The sequence below is a fragment of the Ipomoea nil genome, unplaced genomic scaffold (assembly GCF_001879475.1).
Source record: "Ipomoea nil cultivar Tokyo-kokei standard unplaced genomic scaffold, Asagao_1.1 scaffold2036, whole genome shotgun sequence".
Classification (NCBI taxonomy): Eukaryota; Viridiplantae; Streptophyta; class Magnoliopsida; order Solanales; family Convolvulaceae; genus Ipomoea; species Ipomoea nil.
Genome location: NW_017618464.1, coordinates 4,330,728 through 4,349,442, shown reverse-complemented (window position 1 = coordinate 4,349,442; position 18,715 = coordinate 4,330,728). Strand labels below are relative to the sequence as shown.

At 37.2% G+C, this 18,715-nt stretch overlaps 3 protein-coding genes across 3 annotated transcripts; all 3 read left to right on the top strand.

The window, feature by feature from the left end:
* On the top strand, nt 1-1,635 carry LOC109147827. Its single transcript, XM_019295484.1, has one exon. It carries the CDS (start codon nt 1-3, stop codon nt 1,633-1,635), a length of 1,635 nt encoding a protein of 544 aa, XP_019151029.1.
* A 9,523-nt stretch (nt 1,636-11,158) lies between these two features.
* Nucleotides 11,159-13,918, top strand: LOC109147952 (zinc finger CCCH domain-containing protein 47). The gene is made up of 2 exons (XM_019295630.1): nt 11,159-11,287; nt 11,634-13,918. Exon 2 carries the CDS (start codon nt 11,640-11,642, stop codon nt 13,617-13,619), a length of 1,980 nt encoding a protein of 659 aa, XP_019151175.1. The 5' UTR covers nt 11,159-11,287; nt 11,634-11,639; the 3' UTR covers nt 13,620-13,918.
* A 1,121-nt stretch (nt 13,919-15,039) lies between these two features.
* On the top strand, nt 15,040-17,316 carry LOC109147954 (N-(5'-phosphoribosyl)anthranilate isomerase 1, chloroplastic-like). Its single transcript, XM_019295633.1, has 5 exons — nt 15,040-15,144; nt 15,317-15,370; nt 15,849-16,207; nt 16,290-16,453; nt 16,827-17,316. Exons 1-5 carry the CDS (start codon nt 15,126-15,128, stop codon nt 17,050-17,052), a joined length of 822 nt encoding a protein of 273 aa, XP_019151178.1. The 5' UTR covers nt 15,040-15,125; the 3' UTR covers nt 17,053-17,316.
* The last annotated feature ends 1,399 nt before the right edge of the window (nt 17,317-18,715 follow it).

Sequence of the window (18,715 nt, the reverse complement as noted above, 5' to 3'; positions counted from 1 at the left end):
ATGAATCGTTACTGGTGGAGATCTAAGGATGATCAGGGCATCCATTGGAAGGCATGGGATAAATTGTGCATCCCTAAGAAATATGGGGGATTGGGCTTTAAGGAGTTGCATGCCTTTAATTTAGCTATGCTGGGGAAGCAGGCCTGGCGTTTACTCACCAAACCTGAATCATTGGTTTTCAGAATATATAAAGCCAGGTACTATCCTAAAGGGACATTCTTTGATGCTTGTATAGGGAATAATCCAAGTTACTGCTGGCGTAGTATTATGGCTGCACAGGAATTAATTTGTGGGGGAGTCAGACGCAGGATTGGAAATGGGGAGGGAACTCTTATATGGGATCATCCATGGTTTCAGGATGAAAATAATGCGAAAATAATCACTGACAAACCACCATACTTGGCGCAGGCAACTGTAACGGGATTAATAGATCAGGAAGCGGCGGCCTGGGATAATGATATTTTAACTGATATTTTCATCCCGGAGGATGTGACACGAATATTGAAAATACCTGTGTCACCAGATTATGAGGATATGTGGTATTGGCATGGTGATATAACAGGAGAATACTCGGTAAAAAGCGGTTACAGGCAAATAGTGGGAAATTATGACCAGACGACAGGGATGTTTGATAAATGGCCCAAATTATGGAAGCTCAAAGTACCCCCGAGATGGAAAACATTTTTATGGAGAGCCTTGAATAATATATTGCCCACAACAACGAACCTCATTATAAAGAGAGTGGATATTAGCCCAACATGTGCTATGTGTGGGATTATGCATGAGAATGTTATGCACTCTTTGGTTAGATGTGATTATACAAGGAACATATGGGCACAATCTCACCTTCCAATCTCCAATACTATCACAGATATTTTCCATGCTTGGTTTAATGAGATATTAAATATTCTAGATGATGATGGAATTATTTATGCAGTAGGCCTACTATACTATATATGGCGAGCGAGGAATGGAGCTGTGTGGGATGCATACTTGCCCAGACCACAAAAGATAATTGCAACTGTAACCGCGGCGATCCGGGCATGGCAAATTGCACACCCGGACCGCCCGCAACAGCAACACGCCCCGCGTGGATTGCCCACGGCAACCTCCGAGCAGCGCCAAGGAGTGGCACAACAGCCTGCTGCCGTCCCGCCCACAAGCCACACGGCTGCCTCCCCACGGAATAAATGTTACTTTGATGCGGACTTTTTCCATGCCACAAATAAGACCGCTGTTGGGGCAATTATCCTAGACGAACAGGGATCGTATATCACAGCTCTACAGGCGCCATTGATAGACTGCTTCTCCCCGCTTATGGCAGAAGCAATTGCATGTAAAGAAGTGTTATCCTGGCTATTGGATCGTGGAGAGAGATCGGTGGACATACTAATGGATTTTTTGTTACTACAACAGTATTTATCACAAGCGAAGGATACACCACGTTCATACCTCGGCTATGCCATTGACACCTGCAGAAACCGGATGGTTTCCTTTGATTATGTTTCAGTTAATTATGTTCCTAGATCGGATAATTGTTTAGCACATATTTTAGCCACTTCGGCCTTTAATTATTCAGCACCTATGTACTCGGACAATGGTCCGCCAGACTCTATTTCAGCATATTTCCAATAAATGCCGCGCAGGCTCTTTTCAAAAAAAAAATTTCTTAGGTAGTTTATTTATTTATTTTTAAATTATCTCTTTTGTTTTAATGTTTCGCCTTTTCTAGAAAAATTTTCTAAATCCGTCTGTACCGTTCCCCCCCCCCCCCAACCGAATTTCTGGCTCCGTCCCTGGTGCAAGACATAAAATCTTGATTTCAAGAGTGTCATTAAGTTCGTTCAGATTTGAGTCTGCATTTTTTTTTAAACAGTCTGCATTTTAAATTTAAAAAAAAAAGACAATTCTCTCTAATCGTCTCTGAAAATTTGTAAAGCGCAGCACACAGTGATGTTGAAACTGACGTTGTAACACAAACGATCTGTAACGCAGTTCGGGCAAACAACCCTAATCTGCGAGGCACTTCTCAATTTGAGAACTTGCCTAAATCCACTAAAAGCTCAATATTTAAAGTACACTGTTTGGAACCTGAGATTACACAATAGAATGATCTTTCCTACCAAACTATTGAAACCTAAACACATGTACTACTTTCTAGGGGAATTTAGTATCATATTCTCAAAGACTCTCGTACCTCACAAGATTAATGTTGAATGCTTGAGATCTACAATAAAGGACATCCCCTATTTATAGTAGCTATTCATAACAGATTCGTGAATAACAAACTATTCCTAATCAAAATAGAACTAGAAAATCTTCAACAACAAATCCCCTTAGAACTAGTATTCTTCAATAACTATTCCTCTTAGTACTGATATTCCTTTATAGAACTGGAATTCTTTTTGCACATAACTTTGACAAAATACTTTGAGTCAACATTCTCCCCCTTTGTCAAATTTTTGGCAAACACCTTGGTCTCTGTCTTTCTCCCTCTTAGTTGATGCCACAGTGGTGTTTGATTGATGGTAGATTAATGACAGGTTAGATCACCATCCCATGTGTAGCTTTTATCAGATGATCTTTTCCCCATCACAACACATTCATGTTTTTGGTTGTAGACTTTACAATTCTCTTTGGAAAATTCTACTTTGAGTTTATCATCACACAGTTGACTTATACTGATAAGGGTTGCTTTGAGTCCTTGTACCAAAAGACTCTTGGTAATCTGGGCAGTCCATGGACATTCAAGGTACCACTTGCGATAATCTGTCCTTTTCCTCCATCTCCAAAAGTGACATGCCCTTCATTTTTGTACTGGATATTCTCAAGATAATGTGGATTTCCTGTCATATGTCTTGAACATCCGCTGTCAAAATACCAAACACTTTGTTCTTGGCTTGTTTCTGAGGTATACGCAACAGCTTGTGTTTGTTCCTTTCTTACCCATACTTTCTTGCTGTTATTTTTGCTTTGTACTGCCCAATCTCTGTTGTTTTGTCTGTAATAGAGATCATTTTGTTTTTTGAAGCAATACGCCTTTATGTGTCCCAATTTGTGGCAGTAATAACATCTGATTCTTCTTCGGTGTTGAAAGTGATGTTGTGACACCTCAGGATTTTCAGAAGAGTGGCTTTCACTGGACGCTGGATTTGGAGATCTAGGCCTTCCATCTAGTGCCTTGATTTCTTGTAACAGTTTGACCTCTCTGTTTTTAGATTCTAATAATTCATTTTGAGTTTCTTTGAGGCGATTTTCTTCTCTCTCTTTTTCACCTTTTAGAAACCGATTTTCTTGCATGAGCTCTAGATTCACTTTGATGATTTGTTCCCATTTAGCATACAATTGGGTATATGACTCTAGCAGTTCTTGCATATCATTTTCGTTTCCGTTGTCATTCTCATAATTTGCGGTGAATGCTATGAAATTAGTGTTGGTGTCTTCTTCACTATCTGAGTCATCGCTTAGTGTTGCCACATATGTTTTGTTCTTCCTTTTAAAATATGTTGGACATTCTGACTGGATGTGTCCAAACCCTTTGCACTCGTAGCACTGAATTCCTTCAGGTTTTAGACTCTCCCTTCCTTTTGAAATAGATTGATTTTGTCCAGTTGGGAAGTTCCCTTGATTGATTGAAGCACTTTTGCTTCTAAATTTGTTGAATTTTTTGAGAACTCTGTTGAAATTCTTTGTTAGGAGAGCAATTGATTGTTCCATGGTTTCAGTATCAATTTCTGGACTCTCTTTCTGCTTTGATTGGAGCGCAATTCCTTTGTCATTATTTTTCCCCTTTTGCAGTATCTCAAGCTCATATGTTTGAAGATTTCCCATTAGATCACTGAGTTTGTAGGTGTTTAGATCTTTGTTTTCTTGGATGGCTGTAACCTTTATCATAAATCTCTCAGGTAGGGAACGTAGGACCTTTTTGACGAGCCTAGGTTCAGGAATAGGTTCGCCTAGGTTAAACGCATCTCCAGCAATCCCTAAAACTCTTGCACTAAACTGTGAGATATCCTCATCTTCTTCCATTTTTAAATTCTCAAACTGTGTTTGTATCATTTGTAGCTTGGATTGCTTAACAGAAGTATTTCCTTCGTGATGATCACATAGTATATCCCATGCAATTTTAGCTATGCCAGTGGTAGCGATTAGTTTTTCACTTACCGCTCCATAGATGGCATTCATTGCTTTTGAATTGTAATTATATTCCCTTCGCTCTTTTTCGTTCCATTCTGTTTTAGGTTTTTGATTACCTTTATCATCAACTGGATTCTTCCATTCTTTCTCAACAGCATCCCAAACTCCTTCTCCTTGTGCCAAAATATAGATTTTCATTCTAGTTTTCCAGTAGGAGAAATTTGTACCAAAGAGAGCAGCGGGCCTGGTGCTTGACAATCCTTCTCTGGGAAACTCCATTAGGATCCTGCTAATAACTTAAGCAGTTTGGCTCTGATACCAATTGAAAATTTGTAAAGCGCAGCACACAGTGATGTTGAAACTGACGTTGTAACACAAACGATCTGTAACGCAGTTCGGGCAAACAACCCTAATCTGCGAGGCACTTCTCAATTTGAGAACTTGCCTAAATCCACTAAAAGCTCAATATTTAAAGTACACTGTTTGGAACCTGAGATTACACAATAGAATGATCTTTCCTACCAAACTATTGAAACCTAAACACATGTACTACTTTCTAGGGGAATTTAGTATCATATTCTCAAAGACTCTCGTACCTCACAAGATTAATGTTGAATGCTTGAGATCTACAATAAAGGACATCCCCTATTTATAGTAGCTATTCATAACAGATTCGTGAATAACAAACTATTCCTAATCAAAATAGAACTAGAAAATCTTCAACAACAAATCCCCTTAGAACTAGTATTCTTCAATAACTATTCCTCTTAGTACTGATATTCCTTTATAGAACTGGAATTCTTTTTGCACATAACTTTGACAAAATACTTTGAGTCAACAGTCTCTTACGCAAAGACAATTAACAAGAGTCATGGTCAATCACTTTCTCACCTATGTAGGCCTTTTTTGCAAAGACCAGTATTCAGTCATGGACAATTATTATATGTTGTTGTTTCAAGACTCACTGCCCCAAATGGTTTGAAGATTTTGATTTGTGATAAGGAGAACACCCAAAGTAATTCCACATCAAACATTGCGTATAAGGAGGTTTTCCAAAATTTGTATAACTTTACGTCTTTAATATATTATTTAATCATAACTTTTTTGATACAATTCTAATGTTCTACAATGATTTTCTATTTTTCTCATTTATCCTTTAATTCACCGTATCATAATTATTTTCTTGCATCGCACAGTTAAAATACTAGTTAGTCATTAACTTCCTAAATAAGCCAAATTCATGCAATTAGATTAAAAAAAAAAATCCTTCTTCTTCCTCTCCAGCCAGAGATAGGCCAGCTACTCTTGGTTTAGTAGGGACATTACCGTCCAAAATGTGGAAGGGCATTTCAATATCTCATGGAATAAGAATAAAACAGGAGGGGCATTTGGTATTTAAATTAAAATTTTATTCCAATAAAATAACTTTATTTAGTGGGGAATGGAATCAACAATTCTTTTTAGTAAACGGACACGAGAGCGCATAACAGAATCGATTGCGTTAGCCTTTTTATTAGCGTTGTTTTCACTTTGGTTTGTAGAGTACTAAAGATGGTTGGTTGACTCATTTTGTTTATACCCTTTACTCCTCTCTAAACACGTGTGTATATTCAATATTAAGAATATTCCTTCATTAGCATCAACTTAATTATTAAAATATGAATCTATTAGTTTCTATATAGGGAAAATGGCACTTTTTCCCCCTGAGTTATATACTTATAGCACTTTTCCCCCCTCAATTATTCAAGTGGCTATTTTTCCCCCTAAAATGTTAAATGGACATATTTACCCTTAAAATAAATATTTTATTTATTTTTCTTCTCCAACAAATTATGACCATAATTTGGTTCAAACCAAATAAACACTATAGCAACCAAACCGAAATATTCCAATTACAATTTAGAATCGAAAATCGATATTTAGAGTTTATTAAAATTCCGGAATGGACGGTTCATGTTCCGAACTGAAAAAATAAAATACATTTATTGTTGAATTTAGATTATTTTTAAAATAAAAATAAAATTTTAAAATAAAAACGGTTCAAAATCGCGAATCGGGTCCGGAACCGCTGGTTCACGGTTCAGGATCCAATTTCTTTGATTCATAATTTTAATAAATTGAAATCCAAATATTGGGTTCTAGATCTGAATCATAACCGAAAACTTTTAATTCGATTGCTATAGTGTCCGATTCAGTTCGAACCGAATCGTGGTCATCCCTACGTATACGCAATAATTTGTTGGAGAAGTAAAATAAATAAAATGTTTATTTTAAGGGTATAAATGTCAATTTAATATATTAGGGGGAAAAACCACCACTTTTAGAATAATTGAAGGGGCTAATGTGCTTACCTAAATAATTGAGGGGGAAAAAGTGCTATAAGTATATAACTCAGGGGGAAAAAGTGCCATTTTCCCTTCTATATATTGATCATTTTGATATATGTGTGTGTGTGTGTGTGTTTTTTTTTTTTTTTGGTGTTTTATTTGGTAGTTTTGTAAGAACCGTTTACTATTTGATTTATTTCTAAATTTTTAAATTAAAAAAAAATCATAAACCAAACATATTTCATGCAAGAAAATCGTGCATTGTTACTTTTTGTTTCTGATTATTGGAAAGTGAATGAAAATTTTCATTAACTATTCACCAACAGTTGCAAACGGATGAAACTATAAGTGAGACAAAATATATTTTAAATAAAGTATTAGTGACAAACTCATGTAACAAATCATGGATTTAAATCTGAATTGAATTGTTTGTGTTTTTGTTTTAATTTCCTTAAAGTTTTTGAAGCTTTCTATGATTCAAATAGTAACTGATTTTTGTTTGTTTTCGGTCCACTAAGGTAAACACAAATTTCAAAAGGCAAAAAGTTATATATATATATATATATATATATATATATATATATATATATAAACAAGCCAACCGAATTTAATTAAGTAATTCCGAATTTAGTTAAGTAGTTCGGTAGATGGAAATTTTGAAAGAGTTACTTTTAAAATACAAATATGTAGGCAAAAAAGTTTGTTTTCAATAAGATAAAAGACAAATCTTACTTTACTTTAAATAAAAGTTTACAAAATTCTAGTAGTGCTAGTTGATTCTTGCTTACTAAATACACATCCCTCCTAATTATATGATCATCAATTCATCATATACACTCTAATCTTTCTAGTGATTTAAAAAAAAAATATTAAAAAAAAAAATTCCACAAGATCAAACATTGCAATTCACTTGTGGGTTCTCCCAAAACATTAGTCTAGTGGATAAAAAACATTACTTAATACTTGCTTCTAACTGCAAGGTGGGATTCGATTCCTGCCATGCATAAACATTAGAGTTTCGAGTTTGGTTGAACTTTTTGTGTGCATAAGTGTCTAATTTGATATTGAATTTTGAAATTAAATTAATTCAATTTACCTTCTTATGCGCTTGATGACGAATTAATGAGATTCATGAAACTATAAACTTGGACTATAAAAAAATATTGTAAAAAACAGGCGTTGACCACATGAGGAAGTGGAGTAGAGAAAAAATGGAAGAGGGTTTAAGCACGTGGAAAAAATGTGCAAAAAATGATGAGAGTACAATAATTTGAGAGACGTGAGTTGAGAGTTAAGAGGGAATGGGAGATGACGTTATAGTTATAGTGGGATTGAAGCTGCGCAGGTACGAAGAAACCACAAACCGAATTGAAGGGGATAAGATTAATGATGATAATAATAATAATAATTAATTAGGAGAAAGAAAACAAGAAAATGAAATGGAACAGGTTGATTCAGAGCCAGAAACGCGGCATCCATCCAACTTGGAATCGACCTTTTTTAGTCACTTCTATGGTCCATTTTGTCCTCAACGCTCTTTCCCAGCACACGCGCACACTTCACATTTCCAACTCATCCTTACTCTATCTCACTAATTTATAACCCACAAATACACACACACATATAGAGTTTTTTACACTTTTGGTCCCACGACTACACTGGCACTAGCAGAATTGATCCACGACTTTTAAATATTACAATTTTAGTCCACGACTATTGATTTTTTTACAAAAATGATCCTTCCGGCCACTTTTCCGTCAAAATTCCACCGGAAATTTTTTTTATTCATTTTTTATTCATTTTTAACATAGCTAAAATTGACATTTTACTTATCTAAAAAAATCAAAGAAAAAAATTGACATTTGACTACATACAATATTACTGGGCTACATACTACTGCCCCAGGTGGCGGAGTTCCTGGAGCATGTAGGGCTGTCAGTAAGCGGCGGAGCGGCCGTGGCGTTCCCCGGGCTAGTTGGGTTATCCGGCAGCAGCATTGGAGGCGAAGCCAGCACGCCCGCGGGATCATCCGAAGACATCGGAAAAGCTTCGTTGTATAGATTTCCGGCGAGAGAAGCGGCGGAGATTCTCAAATGCAATCGCTTTTACCTTTCCGTTTTATGTATTTCCTTATATTTTGAGATAAGTAAAATGTCAATTTTAGCCCTGTTAAAAATGGATTAAAAAAAATTCCGGTGGAATTTTGACGGAAAAGTGGCCGGAATGACCATTTTTGTAAAAAAAATCAATAGTCGTGGACTAAAATTGCAAGGTTCAAAAGTCGTGGATCAATTCTGCTAGTGCCACTTTAGTCGTGGGACCAAAAGTGCAAAAAACTCCACACATATATATACATGACTTTTCTTTGCCAGAGACCTTTTGTCAAACAACATAGTTGTAACTCTCATAAATAGGTCACAAGTTTGAACTTGACAGAGTCAGTAGTAGTGTCATAGTCACATCCAATAGTGTGCATTAGGTAAACCCGACATTGTGATCTTAGCCAGTAAAAGGACCACAAAGAGATGATCGGTTCAAATCAATAAAGTTAATAGGCCACTCCCGCTATGAATCAAATTTGTACCTTTGTGATTATTATTATTATTTTTTTAAGAAATAACTTTGTGATTACTAATTCAACCGAACTTAATTAACATTTAGTTTAACCATAATCAACTACACTTTTGGCACGCGTTGAAGTTATGAATTTCATAATCTTAGAGCATCCACACTAAGGGGAGAATATGGAGATATTTCAGAAATAAATCACTCAAGCCAAAAATAATATTGATGTGGGAGTGAGTTATTTGAGAAAGAATCACTCTGCAAATGAAGAGTTAATGTCAGATTTTTTTTTTTTTTAAAAAAAAGAAAAAGAAAGAGGTATGGCTGTGCGCGTTTCGCGCACAGCCTGTGCAAAAGCCAAGCCGGGCACGTGCACTGCACGCGCCCGGTGGTGCGTCAGGCGCGCCTGACAGCATTATTTTTATTTTTATTTTTTTTAAAAAAATCAATTTTCTCTTTTTTTTTTTCTCTCCCCTCCTCCATTATCTTTCCTAATCACTCTTACATTATCCCCATATTCTTCCCAACTAATATGGATGATCTTAGAGGAAAAATTCTAATACTGAGTTGACAGGTTCTACATAAAGTATAGCAGTGGGCATGGACAAGTGAAAGTGACACTACACAACGTTATGCAATTAAGTATACTTTTGATGAATTAATCAAACCAGCTTTAAGGGAAGACAGTTTTGAAGTCTACAACTCATTCAAAATTGGAGCCTCCAATTCAAAAAGCTACAGACTTTTTTGTGACTTATTCAAATTACACACGCAATGCATATATATATATATATATATATATATATATATATATATATATAGACACACACTTTATATAAATCCAAAATTGAGTGCACTTAAAGCTTTTTCCAAGAACATGTCCACTCTCACAATTGTAACAACAAGAATGATATCAAGATTTTAATATGTTACTTAAGAGTTATTACATACGTATAAAATTTATTTAATACATAACTTTTTATAGTGATTATAAATTTTTCTCCTCACATAAAAAGCAGAATTATATAAAAGCATCCTACTAGTTAAGAATATTTGTGTATTCTAAAATATGTGGACATATCCCCCCGGTATTTCTTGTGAATGTTCATATAGATTCATACTCTAATTACAAATTGATGCTAACCATCAATGTCTAACGACTAAATTAATGATAAGTACTTACAAGTGTTACATTATATGTAAAAACACTCGAAGCACAATCAAACAAGTTAAGGATGCTCACTGTCGTCAGTCACTTGCCCACTCCTAATAATTGAGCCTCGTTGGGTGCATATGGTATGTTGATTACGAATACCCCCTTTACTTTGAAGATTAGAGCCCCTAATCTGTCCAGGACAAAGAAAATGTCTCACCCGTCGTCGCGCTCTGTTGACTACTTTTGATCCCTATGAGAAACGAGTTAGGATGTCTTTAATCATAGGTAAAAAAACATTAAGTCCTTCCCATCCTTATTCAATTAGTATATTTAAATATTCTTATAACGTAAGATTCATTCTGTTACGTATGTATACGATTTATAATAAATTTCACAAACTCAAAAATTAATCTATAAATACAATGTCTAGAAGTATCAATAAATTGATAATACTGAATACCTAACCTTTCCAAACTATAATAAAACATGTTTGAAAAGAATTGGAATAAATTTAGATAATAACAATGTTAACGTGACGGCGTAGGACGGAAAAACTCCGTATGATGATGCCGTTACCGTGACACCGAAGAGTGACGGCGCGGCGAACAAAGCCGTTAACTCGGTTCGGTTGGATAGCGATACGGAAGCACTGACAAGGGGAGTGGAGCCCACCCACTATAAATTTTCCTCCCAGCTCCCCTCCCGCTGTCCCGCATTTACATTTGCATTTGCATCTGAATTTCACTTGCATTCGCATTTCATCCCCATTTGCATTTCACTTGCATTTAGGTGGGAACCAGTAAGACACAGAAGAGGTGTGAGGTGGGACCCAGAACCCTTTTGAAGCTTTGACTTTTGACCAACGCGAAATCAAGAAAACCCACAAGAGAGAAAGCAGTGAGAAGAAAAGTCACACCTTCCTCCTCCCTTCCCCTACCCCTTTCCCCTTCTCCTTATAAACCCACCCCCTCCACGATTCTTCTCTATCTTCACACCATTTTCAAAGCTAAAAGCTCTACTCCATTCGTACATTAATCATTCCATTCATTCCCATTCCTTCTGAAGAATCAGCTTCTTCCCCACAATTCTTACCCATTTCAAGGTATGTTAAGAAAAGATTGGATTTTTTGTTATCATAAATTTGAATTTGTTCATATGGTTTGGTGTTTTCGTTTTTGGGTTAGGTTTTTTTTGCATGGATGTGTACATAAATGTGAAAGTTTGATTCTTTTTTGAAATGGGTAGTTGAATCTATTGACCTAATTCTAGGTGTTATGTGTATTTTCTTCAATTAGTTGAATCTTGAAAAAACACCCAAAGTAATTATGGTTTGTGTGAACAGGGAGAGCCTTTATAAACCCCCTCCCCACTCTAAATTGGGATTTTGATTTGAGTTGAGGTTTATATGGATGATATCTGAATTGAGTTTGGTGGTTGTGAACTTGCAGGGTCTGATGTGCAGTGGCTCCAAGGCTAAACTGTGCTCTTTTGATTTAGATATGGAGAAGAAAAATGGGATTTTGTGTAAGAGTTGCTCAAAGTTGCTTGAATTATCAGCCACAGATGATGTTGCTGGCTTCATTTGTGAAGTGGAGGAGAAGGGTTGTGATGTTAATGAGTTGAGCCTTTGGTATGGGAGGAAAATTGGGTCAAAGAAGATGATGGGGTTGGAGGAGAGAACCCCCCTTGCAATTGCTTCCATGTATGGAAGCACTGGGGTTCTCAACTATATTCTTGGAACTGGGAAGGTTGATGTGAACATGGCGTGTGGCTCCGATGGGGCGACCGCCCTTCACTGTGTCATCGCTGGGGGATCCGACTCGTCTCTTGAGGTTGCCAAGCTGCTCGTTGCCGCTAATGCTGATGTTAACGCTCTCGATGCCAATGGAAACAAGCCCGGTGACTTGATAGCTCCGTTTCAGAAATTGTCTAGCAATTTGAAGAGGAGAGCATTGGGGCTGTTGTTGAAAGGAGGCGGCGAGGTTGAGCTTGCTGATGATGAGGAGGAAGAGCAAGTGAAAGCGGTGGCGCCTCCCAAAGAAGGGTGCGAGAAGAAAGAGTATCCCATTGATACGTCGTTGCCAGATATAAATACTGGAATATATGGGAGTGATGAGTTCAGGATGTATAGTTTCAAGGTTAAGCCTTGCTCGAGGGCTTATTCTCATGACTGGACCGAGTGCCCTTTTGTTCATCCCGGGGAGAACGCGAGGAGGCGTGACCCGAGCAAGTATACCTATACTTGTGTCCCGTGCCCCGAGTTTAAGAAGGGGACTTGTGCAAAGGGAGATGCTTGTGAGTTTGCCCATGGCGTGTTTGAGTCTTGGCTTCATCCCGCTCAGTATAAGACCCGCCTGTGTAAGGACGAGACCGGATGCTCGAGGAAAGTGTGCTTCTTTGCTCACAAGCCCGAGGAGCTACGCCCACTCTATGCTTCAACGGGCTCGGCCATTCCTTCGCCAAAGTCTAGTTCAGTGAGTTCAATGGACACAGCAACATTAGGCCCTTTGGCCCTCGGTTCAACCCCGCCTATGTCACCTACGGTTTCTTGCTCGTCTCCGATGGGCGGAAACACATGGCAGAACAAGATGAACTTCATCCCGCCAGCATTACAGCTTTCGGGTAGCAGGCTAAAGACGGCTTTGAATGCTCGGGATTTGGATCCGGATATGGAATTGTTTAGCTTGGAGAGTATCCGCACACAGCAGCAGCAAAGGCAACAATTGATCGAAGAGATGGCCGGTCTCTCGTCTCCATCTCGCTGGAATGGCGATTACAACCGGCTCGGGGTCGGGGATTTGAAGCCTACTAACCTCGATGATGTTTTTGGCTCCCTCGGGGATTCTTCCTTGTCCCATTTGCAGGGTCTCTCCCCAAAGGTTGCAAGAAGCAGCACCTCCCAGCTACAATCCCCAACCGGCCTCCAAATCCGCCAAAACATGAACCAACTCCGAGCTAGCTATCCTTCCAACATCTCATCCTCGCCCGCGAGGAAGGCGGCCCCCACATATGGATACGATTCTTCGGCAGCAGTCGCAGCCGCAGTCATGAACTCGAGGTCTGCTGCCTTCGCGAAACGCAGCCACAGTTTTATAGACCGGGGTGGAGTCATCCCCCGCTCTTCCAACTCCCCGCCCTTGATGACCTCCAAAATGTCGGACTGGGGCTCTCCCGACGGGAAACTGGACTGGGGCTTCAACGGCGAAGAGCTAAACAAGCTGAAGAAGTCTGCCTCGTTTGCCACCCGAAACGGAAGCCCCGCCTCAACCCGAACATCATTCCTCCCGTCATCTCACTCGGACGAGCCGGACGTCTCGTGGGTTCATTCGTTGGTGAAAGACGTTTCGTCATCAGAGCAGAAACGCAGAGTTCATGACTCCGTCCCGTCCTGGATAGACCAAATGTACATAGATCAGGAGCAGGTGGTTGCTTAAGGGAATCTCTGTGGCCATGCATTTTCTCCATGGCTAATCAAATAGTAATATTCTTTCATATTCTTACTAATATGTTCTAAGATGTATGTAGCCAGTCAGTAGGTTCAAAGTTTACACCAACACACCCCCCTGTTGGATGGGAACAGAAATGGATAGGAAGAACAGACTGATCTTTAGATTTATTTGAGAAAAAACAGATAAATGTTTCTGGGTATTCTTGTATTTTATTCAATCTTTCTTCGGATCATCCAATGTAATCAACAATATGAAATAAAATTTTAAGAGAATATGTTTTCTACAATCTCTTGTTGCACTCTTGTGTCTTGTTTCATGGGATGATTGTAAATGTTAATTCTCAAAATCCTTCACCTAATTCTATCAGAATTAATTTTTGTAACAACTTATTGCTTTAAAAAGTTAAAAAGAATTTCAATCAACTTTTTATGAAAGTCATTTAATATGTAATCGGTTATCAACTAATTTACTAAATACTTTTTTACAATTAGTTAATTATTTACCAAACACCTTCATTATATATATATATATATATATATATATATATATATATATTTTGTTGTGATCAATTCTGTTTTTTCTTTTTTTTTTTAGGGATTGTGTGCGCGCGCACATATATTTTAAGGAGCATTTATGTGCTTCCCAAACGCGTCATTGATTTCTGGAACTGATCAACCGCCACGGCCCACGAGGTGAAGAAAATGAAGATCCACTTATACTCCGTATATTGCTGCAATCGCTTTCTATGGTAATACGCGTGGGTCCCATTCGTAGAATATCTAGTCATTAGAGATAAATGTTTGTCTTTCCAAAAAAAAAAAAAAAAAAGAGATAATGTTTTTGGTTCTTTAGCCGCCCCCATTCTATTATTTTGTATAGTTTACTTCATACATAATTCATTTCTTTTCTATTTTGTGCAATAATTAAGATAATGATAATAATAATTTATTATTAAATATTTAAATAAATGATTTTGAACACTTTATATGTACCAAATATAGAATATTCATTTAACTCCTTAGTCATACTTATGCATTTTGAAAATATTAAAACGGCTCCTTAGCTGCTGCTTCTTCTTCTTCAAAAAAAAAACTTATTAATTCTATAGTCATACATTTAAATTTAAGGATGCTTATTAATCTTTATCAATTTTCATCATTAACTTTTTTTTTTTTTTGACGAGTCATCATCATCAACTTTTAATATGATTATAAATGATTTTTTAATGCTCGCATGGGTAGTTCAACTGGTCATAGAAGTAAAATTTTGAAAGAATGACTAGAGATCGAGTCTCTCCAACGTGAGAGTTAGTCATGTTCAGTTGAATCAATACTTTGTTGGGCTGAGTTACCGTATTAACTATTAATTTTGTTCCAAATTTGATCATTCGTACCCCTCTTTAGTCATAAATTCAAATACATACTTTCCTTTAGTATTTGGGGTTCATAAATCAATCGTCTAGAGAAGGCTGTCTAACATAGAAGAAGAAAGATGCTATGTGTTCGTGGGGGTATACTCTCTCTGCGTCTTTCTCATTTCATTAAATATACATTTGCACAAGCATACACATGTGGCCTGAAATGCACATTAAGTGTTTGTCAATTTTCCCCATAGAAGCATTTTTTTGGTTTAGCGTTACTTGCAAATACATTTCCTACCTAGATGGCGAATTTGTTTTTCAGGGCTAAATGCGGGGATCCAGCTTAAACCCGAAATCAATAACTTGCTCGCGCGAGGTAATCAAGAATCTTCAAGTTTTCAAATCTGCCTTTTTTTTTTCTTTTTCTTTTGGCTTTCATACGACTTCATCATTTTAGTAAGAATGCAACAAGTTGAGCAATTAAAAAATCCAAAATTTCGCCCTTTAATGGATTATTTGGAAAAATGGGTGGGAGGAAATTTTGAGGAGCTTCAACCTTGGGTAGTTGGGTGTATTAGGAACTTGTCAATGCACATCAAGGTTTGCATTTAATCCAACATGTTGGAATTGCTGTTGTTAGTTAAAGAATGCTCCTGATTCTCTATCTTCCCAAACAGATGCACATAATACTTTAAGAAAGTGAAATTATGTTTAGTAGTGCCTTTTTATGGAATGTTTTCTTCTGTAAAACTGGGACCATTGTGCATTTGTGCATATGAATTACTGATAACTTGTTATTTTTGCTGGCTCATAATGCATTGAGTTGTTGTCTTGTATATTCATTCATTCTGCAGATCTGTCAAGTAGAGAAACACATTCTGCTAGCATCAAAACTTCCTCAAGGAACAGAACATGGATATTGAAGTCAACCAAAGTATCATGTGCTCACAATGAGCAACAAGAGAAAAGACATTTAGTCAAAATGTGTGGAATTACATCAGCTAGAGATGCTGCTTTGGCAGCAGAAGCTGGTGCAGATTTTATAGGTATGATTATATGGCCTAACTCAAAGCGTTCTATTTCACTAACCGTTGCAAAGGAAATTTCAAAAGTTGCGAGGGAATATGGAGCAAAGCCTGTTGGGGTCTTTGTAGATGATGATGCTGATACAATACTGAAAGCATCTGATGCAGCAGACCTTGAATTGGTTCAGGTAAATAGCTCGTGTATATGAATTTCCTTCTTAGATTACTTAGTTGTTCTTCTTCAGCACATAACATGTAAAAACGGTGCAGCTTCATGGGACTGGTTCACGAGATGTTTTCCCGTTTCTAGTGAAGGAAAAAAAAGTAATATATGTTCTTCATGCAAATGAAGATGGAGAACTTTTGAACACTATTTCTGATGAAGCGTCTTCTATGGTTGATTGGGTTCTAGTTGACAGTGCCAAAGGCGGCAGGTATCAGCAAATCCTACTATTTCTATGCTCTCAAGTTTTCATGCCAATTCACTACATCTTAGAAAGATTGGATAGGAACCAACTTTAAGTAACTGCTCGGGTGTTCTTGTGTTTCGAGTTTTGTTACACTACTTACTGAATTGGTCGATGAAATGCTTGATTTGTCTTTTGTTAATTAACCTATAAATTGCGTTGTGAATTTATTCATACCAATATACCATAGACATTTCAACAACTTAATATTTACAAGAAGAATGCTTTTTGTGTTTGGTCAAACCTGAAATTTCTTAATTTGCAGAGTTACTGAACAGCTTGGTGAAATTAAGTTTTTTTTTTTTTTTTTGGTTAAATGAAAAATATATTTACTTTGCAGTGGTAAAGGATTCAATTGGGCACGCTTTAAGCTCCCTCCGACCAGAAGTAAATATGGGTGGCTCTTGGCTGGAGGGATTTACCCCGGGAATGTATGTGAAGCGCTTTCTACTCTAAAACCGCATGGAGTTGATGTCAGCAGCGGCATTTGTGCTCCGGATGGGATTCAAAAGGATAAGTTGCAGATACTCTCCTTCATGAATGCAGTGAATTCTGTACGTTGTTAGATGAAATTACTACTTGTAAACAGACAGTTTGTGTTAGAGTATGAGCAGAAGTGAGTTAAGAGTTAAGTCTTTATATAAAGGGTCTTTGAGTCATTCTTATATAAAGAGTGCAAGATTATTTACATAGATTATTTCTCATTTTAGTTCACTTGCTCTGCTCAAAAAGGTGCAACATGATTGGACAATTAGAACATGTTGAATGAACATTATTGAAAACAGTCTACATTAGTGCAATGGCATTCATGTTGGTGGTTTGTGGTGAAATTACTCCAAAAATCAGGTGTGAATGTTCATTCTTGTGTACCAACTGTGTCTGGGATGGGACATGATTGGATGGATTTTTAGATAAAGAAAAACACAAGATTATGGACTCAATTTCATAAGATCGCACCCAAGGACGCATGATTGAGTCCTGATAGCTGCAGTGTAGAAGTTCCATCCTCTGGTGAAGTACTCCGTAATTTCTTGTGAACAATTGGTCCTCCTATATAAAGGATTGCTGTGTTACTGTGATTTAATTCTTTCATAATTCCTGTGAGGCTAACTGTGGGGAAAGGAATTTCGTCCTTTACACCGAAGATTTCATGAGAATATAATTATTTATTTGGCAAAATTAATGATTATTATGCTTTATTCTAACTGTACCTTCATTATGATTCATGAGTTGATGAGCTTTCCAGCATTCCATCAATTATTTCTTCATTTTATTTAGGTTATCCTCTGACATGGCATCAATATCATAGCTGGGCAAGAGTAACAGTTCCAATAATCATTGAAAATGAAACCTTGTTTTCACAACAGTTTTTTTTTTTTTTTTTTTTTTCCTGGCATTTTGTGGGCAATCTCCCATCATATTTTGAAATTGGAACAGTTTGTCACTATTCTCAGTGGTCCACAACCAGCATAAAGAAGTGGCAGAGTTTTCATAATATAATTTTTAAATTTAATAAAACTTTTAATATAGTTAATGTTTAATTAAATAATACATAAAATTAAAGGTGTTGATTAAATGATTAATTGAATCAAACATATAAAACAAGATGGGATGGGAGAAATTACAATATTAGACATTTAGTTAGAGCCATTAGTCCTTGAACTTGGTTGTATGCTTGGATAGTTGGATATTCAAGGAACTAAGGATGGGTATAGCCGTATAGGCCTAGTCCCTTGGGATGAAGCGATGAGGGCTATCAGTGATGACATTGAGTTAGGCGATGCTAGGAAGCTAGTGCGGATTAGATGAAAAAGCCTCTTTCTCAGTATTAAATGCGCCTCATATAAGGTGGAGGGAACACATGCCGCGGATCCGGTATGTCCTCCACGTGGAAGTCGCAGGTTGGCCGTTCAGGGAGACAGTGCCAAGTGCTTTGATGTGAGGGATAATGGACGTGACGTGATTAAGACAAAGTCGGTGTTAGGGGCTGGAGGCCGAAGAGAAGGGCGGTGCTCCTCTTGGGGCTCGATAACCGAGAAGGGTTGTGGGAACATTCAGTCCTAATAATTATTTTTCCTAAATAAGGGATATTAAAACTTTTCATGTGGTGTAAAGAAGATCAGGTAGGAACATAATTGGGTGGATTTTCGGATAAGAAAAACACAAGATTTCATGGACTCAAATTTTAAGACTAAAAATATCTCAATTGGTTCTCGAGTGAAAGAAATA